The sequence below is a fragment of the Nannospalax galili genome, unplaced genomic scaffold, assembly GCF_000622305.1.
Source record: "Nannospalax galili isolate Female #2095 unplaced genomic scaffold, S.galili_v1.0 scaffold127, whole genome shotgun sequence".
NCBI classification, from domain to species: Eukaryota; Metazoa; Chordata; class Mammalia; order Rodentia; family Spalacidae; genus Nannospalax; species Nannospalax galili.
The window spans coordinates 5605362-5611361 of NW_008360326.1; the positions used below are offsets into that span (position 1 = coordinate 5605362).

Below are 6000 nucleotides of genomic sequence, written 5' to 3' on the forward strand. Positions count from 1 at the left end.
GTTTTATCCTGAACGTGCAGAATGAAGACGGTACAGCTTGGTTGGGTTCTGGGCTCCATTGCTGCCCATCCTTGCTGACTCCAGCCCCCTAAGGAAGCCTGGTCTTCGAATCTTGGCCCACTGCCTCAGCCTTCATGCTCAGAACTTTTGTAGGGCTCCGCTCAGGCTCCTAAGGTGGGGCGGGATCTGTGAGATGGGGTGTTTGAGCTTCCATGGTCTTTCCTGACCCAGTGCTGTCCCCTTCCTCCCAGATGAACTAACCTGCAGTGCCCGGCTGATTGTACGGCCCTCACTGGCACCTCTGTTCACCCGGCTGCTGGAAGATGTGGAGGTGCTAGAGGGCCGTGCTGCCCGCTTTGACTGCAAGATCAGTGGCACCCCACCCCCCTCTGTTACCTGGACTCATTTTGGTATGGTTCCCCCTTCTGAATATGTTGGGAAAACTCTAAAAGGCCCAGGCTAGGATGGGTTGTACCCAGAAGGCAAGGCCCTCTACTATAGCAGCTTTGCTTCCTGCTCCCAGGCCACCCCGTGAATGAGAATGAGAACTTGCGGCTATGGCAGGATGGGGGTCTGCACTCGCTGCACATTGCCCATGTGGGCAGTGAGGATGAGGGGCTCTATGAGGTCAGTGCTGCCAACACCCATGGCCAGGCCCACTGCTCTGCCCAGCTGTATGTGGAGGAGCCTCGGACAGCCACTTCTGGTCCCAGGTACCACCCACAACCCCCGGTGCCACCTGTACCACCTCTGAGGAACTCTTACCCTGTGCTGGGAGGGTATAGCTGTGCACCTCTGGGCAGCCGTGTGGTTCTTACAGCTCAAAGCTGGAGAAGATGCCATCCATTCCTGAGGAACCAGAGCATGGAGAGCTGGAGCGGCTGTCTATTCCTGACTTCCTGCGACCACTGCAGGACCTGGAGGTGGGACTAACCAAGGAAGCCATGCTGGAGTGCCAAGTGACTGGCTTGCCCTATCCCACCATCAGCTGGTTCCATAATGGTCACCGCATCCAGAGCAGCGATGACCGACGCATGACACAGTGTAAGTGACTGGGAAGGGACCCTTGGGATGGTCCCATCCAGCAACTCTTGGTTTTGAGGGGTCTTCCTTCTCCCAGGGCCCTCTCAAAGCTTTCCCTTCATAGTCTGGTTAGGATGGGATGTCTGGGGAATGGAGCCTCCAGGGGCTGTGAGGTCACACTGCTGAGTTGCCTTGAGTAGCTCTGTTAGCACTTACTGGGCAGGCAGTACAGCCTACTGCTGATCAGCATTAGGACTGAAAGTGGGTTGTAGAATCCACCATGCCTTTCCTCATCTGTAACTGAGCTGTGATGATCACTTCAGACATATACAAAGCACCAAGAGCAGTGCCTGGCAGATAATGAATGGTCAGCAAATGCTACATCTTATTGCAGTTTTCGTTGTCACTATTCTCACTATTGTTGATAAAGCAGTGCTTCCCATATGCCTGAGAAATCACAGTGGAAGGGCTAGCCTGGGCAGGGCCTGGCTGGGGAAGGAGGGGTCTGGGATTGCTGATAAATGATAAATAAGGAAGAAGGAGTTGGGGATACACAGAGCAGCATACTTGGATTGGCATCCTTTTGACCTGGTTGTTTTCCCAAGGGAACGCCTGTGCGCCATCCATGAAGTAACCTGAACCTCATGTGAGGTCCTCCTGCCTCCCTTAGGTGGTACCTACACTGTCACCTATGAGGACCTCCTGACTCATGCCCATTTTTAAACACTGCTCTTGACTGGGGATGTAGTTCAGTTGGTTGAGTGTTTGCCTAGTATCCTTGAAGCACTGGGTGTGATCTCTGGCACTGCATAAACTGGGCATAGTTGCACACACTTGTAATTCTGGCACATGGGAGGTAGAAGGAGGAGGATCAGAAGTTTAAGGCCATTCTTGACTGCAATAGTGATGTTGGGGTTCATTTGTACTACATGAAAACCCTGACAAAGGAAAGAAAGAAGGAAAGAGGGAAAAACAGAGGAGGGAGAGAAGAAGAAAACAAAAGAGGAAGGGACAGGAGGGAGGGAGGGAGGAAGGAAGGAAGGAAGGAAGGAAGGAAGGAAGGAAGGAAGGAATGACTGCTTCCTCCAATGGCTGTCATTGCTCAGCCATAGCCCTTCCTGTGTCCCCATCTACTGTGAGGCCCTGGGTGGGTGTCTGTCTCAGGATTTGAGCTGGCGTCTTTGCTTCTGCCTGCATTTGGGGTGGAAGGAAGGAAGGAAGGAAGGAAGGAAGGAAGGAAGGAAGGAAGGAAGGAAGGAAGGAAGAAAGGAAGGAAGGAAGGACTGCTTCCTCCAATGGCTGTCATTGCTCAGCCATAGCCCTTCCTGTGTCCCCATCTACTGTGAGGCCCTGGGTGGGTGTCTGTCTCAGGATTTGAGCTGGCGTCTTTGCTTCTGCCTGCATTTGGGGTCACTGGCAGCTTTTGGTTTCTCTCCCCTTATAAATAGTGTCAGCAGAGATAAATGAATGGATGGCCATTCTACTCAGAGATAACTGCTAAAGGAAGGGGGGGTGTTTGGGGACATCCCTGATATGAAAGAGGACAGTACAGGCCCCTCCTCTTTGTGTCCTGGCAGAAACAGCCTCCTTATCACTGACGGAGTAGAGTGCAAAGAAAGAGCATTGGAATAAAATGGAACTTAAGTTCAAACCGTGGCTTCATCGTTTATTAGCTGTGTAACCTTGGACAAGTCAATTAATGTCTTTGACCTCATTGGTAAATGGGGATAATTTTGTAGAGTTGTTGAAAGCATTAAGGCTGGGAAAAGCATGTCAAGTACCTGGCATAGGCTGAACACAGAGCAGGCAACTCTTACTATAATTTATAATATGAAACGTATCTGGCACTTACTGCATGCAAGGCGTTGAGTTCTTGGTAGAACAAGCAGATCTGAACAAAAGTAAGAGTACAGTCTAGACAGGAGCTGTGACTCATGGAAGTGAAGAGGAGGAATCTCCCAAAGCATGGGTCCTGGTACCCAGGAATGAGCAGCCAGAGGGCCAGAGGCCCAGGAAGGGCAGGATCCTGGGAGGGGAGGGGCAGGGGGCCATTTAAGATGGGCTTCATGGGGCTGCATACACTTAAAGTGTGTATTGAAGGAGAAGGACGCTTAAGAGAACATTCTAAAAGGGAGGAATTGGGTGAGCAAAAACCCAGAGATGAAGTCACATGGCTTGTTTAGGGACCTGATGATCTGTGAGTCAGGGGAGAGTAGCAGCAGCGATGGTAGTAAGAGAGTTGGGGCAGCTAGGTTTGGCTGATCTCTGGGAGGACTTTCCTCATACTCTGCTGGAGATGAGGGACAGGCAGCAGCCATAGAGAAGAGCCTGGGAAAGAAGAGACTGTGGAAGTAGCCTACTAACAAAGTCTTGTCCGAGCTTTGATTTGATGGCTATGCCTCCTTGAAAGTACAGAGATGAGGAGACTGTCATGGGGGAGGGATGTCAAAGGTGGACCCTTTGTGAGAAGATACAGGTTCTGGCCTGAAGTGCTGAAGGGACAAGCGGGCCCAAGGCTACAGCTGCAGGCTCAGGCCAGCATTGGCTATAGGAAGCCCATGCTTCTTGGTGCCTGCCCTGCCCTTTCCCCCTTGCCCTCTTCCTGCAATGGGTAGAGTATCTGAGGCCAGGCCTGGGCTGGCATGGGCCCACCCAACAAAGTATCCTCCTAGATTACCCATGTGTCACTGTTCTTCCCCTATCAGACAGGGATGTACATCGCCTGGTGTTCCCGGCTGTGGGGCCTCAGCATGCTGGTGTCTATAAGAGCGTCATTGCCAACAAGCTGGGTAAAGCTGCCTGCTATGCCCATCTCTATGTCACAGGTGAGGCAGATATCCTTCCAGGCAGCTATGTCTACCACCTGGCCTCTGGTATCACCCAAGGGCTCAGCCAAAAAGGAGCCTCCACACCAGCTTCCTCTCTATTCCCTGGGAGAGCAGCTGGCCTTGCCCTTGTCAGCCCCAGCCTTCTGCCCAAGGGTTGGTGATCCTATGGAGCTGCTAAGTTCTAAAGGACCCCATACTTCCTACCTGTGGTTTGCAGATGTGGTTCCAGGCCCTCCAGATGGTGCTCCGCAGGTGGTGTCTGTGACTGGAAAGATGATCACACTCACATGGAACCCTCCCAGGAGTCTGGACATGGCTATTGGTGGGTCAGGGCCACACAGGTCTGAGGGTATTAATGAGGTATGGAAGGAAAGGTTCAGGTGAAGGGCATCAAAGGGCCCAGATCCTTGAGTTTGTCAGAGGACAGGAGTGAGTGGTATGCTGGGAGTGAGGCCAAGAGCATCTTCACTGTTTCTTCTTCTCTAGACCCAGACTCCCTGACATACACGGTGCAGCACCAGGTATTGGGCTCAGACCAGTGGACAGCACTGGCCACAGGCCTGCAGGATCCTGAGTGGGCAGCCATAGGACTGCGGAAGGGGCTCCAACACATCTTCCGGGTCCTCAGCACCAGTGGCAAGAGCAGTAGCAAACCCTCAGCACCTTCAGAGCCTGTACAGTTGTTGGAACACGGTAAGTCATGTGGATGGGGGGAGGGACCCATAGTGGAGGCTTGAGGACTACTCTGGACTTGACAACTATGACTGGAACAGTTGCTGGGTGAGACCCCAGCCCATCAGTGGCAGCCACGTTCTGGGTACAAAGCTGAGGCTTTGGTATCAGTAGTCCTTGCTTAGGTGCTTCTGTGTTCCTCCTCTCTGAGCCTCAGTTTCCCCATCTGTAAAATTGGAGCTCTAGTAGAGGAGCAGAGGGTGTCATGGCCCCAGCATCAGCCCAGCACAGAGCCTGAGTTTTCCTCCCACTAGGCCCACCCCTGGAGGAAGCCCCTGCTGTGCTGGACAAACCAGACATCGTGTATGTGGTAGAGGGACAGCCTGCGCGTGTCACTGTCTCCTTCAACCATGTGGAGGCCCAAGTTGTCTGGAGGAGGTAGGGCCTCCCCTGCTCACCACACTCCCTACCTGAGACAGCCCAACCCTGGCCCTACCTGGCAAGAGCTTCCTGTCCCTATCTCCCTTAGCTGCCGAGGAGCCCTCCTAGAGGCACGTGCAGGTGTGTATGAGCTGAGCCAGCCAGATGATGACCAGTATTGTCTTCGTATCTGCCGAGTGAGCCGTCGAGACCTGGGGCCCCTCACCTGCACTGCCCGAAATCGCCATGGCACACAGGCCTGCTCCGTCACCCTGGAGCTGGCAGGTGGGTGACAGTGGGCTTCTTCCTAGTCTTCCCTCTGAGGCATGCACCTCTCTCTGCTGGAGATCCAATCTCCCTTTCAGGCCTATAATTGGGTAATAATAACAGTATTACACATGATTACAGTAATAATACTAATAAGGTTTTTATTGACCATGCATGGTTACATGGGTCTATGATGCCTGCACCCAGGAGGCTGAGGCAGAAAGATTGTGAGTTTGAGGCCACATAGGCTACATAATGAAACCTAGTCGCAAATAAAAAATTTTAAAAAGAGGCCTGGGGTTGCTGGAGAGATGAGTCAGTGGTTAAAGAGCACTGGCTGCTCTTGCAGAAGACTGGGCCTCAGTTCACACCACCCACATAGGGCTAGCAACCATCCATAACTCCAGTTCCTGGAGATCCAACATCCTCTTCTGGCCTCCACAGGCATTATATGACACAGATGCACTTACATACATGCAGGCAAAACATTCATACACATAATAAATAAAATTTTGTTTTGGTCTTTTGAGACAGGGTCTCCCTGTAGCCCAAGCTGGCCTGGATCTTGCTATGTAGACCAGGCTGGCCTTGAACTTAGAGATCTGCCTGCGTCTACTTCCTGAGTGCTGGGATTAAAGGTGTGCGTTACCACACCCAGCTAATTAATTAATTTTTAAAAAGAAGCTTAGAATGTAGTTCACTGGTAGAGTGTAGAGCACTTGCCTAGCGTATACAAAGCCTTGGGTTTGATCCCTAGCAACACATACACACACATACACACGCACACACT

The 6000-nt window shown here is 52.1% G+C and overlaps 1 protein-coding gene across 10 annotated transcripts in view; it reads left to right on the forward strand.

Moving 5' to 3' along the window:
- The window catches only part of Speg (striated muscle enriched protein kinase), a 49969-nt gene that overhangs the window by 24636 nt on the left and 19333 nt on the right, over positions 1–6000 (forward strand). For 9 of the 10 annotated variants that reach the window (XM_029560057.1, XM_008825784.2, XM_029560058.1 and 6 more), the window contains 8 exons: positions 252–410; positions 524–713; positions 821–1044; positions 3729–3848; positions 4069–4173; positions 4338–4544; positions 4838–4961; positions 5053–5228. In XM_029560057.1, the coding sequence (XP_029415917.1) occupies positions 252–410; positions 524–713; positions 821–1044; positions 3729–3848; positions 4069–4173; positions 4338–4544; positions 4838–4961; positions 5053–5228 (1305 nt within the window). Of the gene's footprint in view, positions 1–251; positions 411–523; positions 714–820; positions 1045–3728; positions 3849–4068; positions 4174–4337; positions 4545–4837; positions 4962–5052; positions 5229–6000 lie in introns of those variants that run through there. The other variant, XR_001872262.2, reaches the window with a different exon arrangement.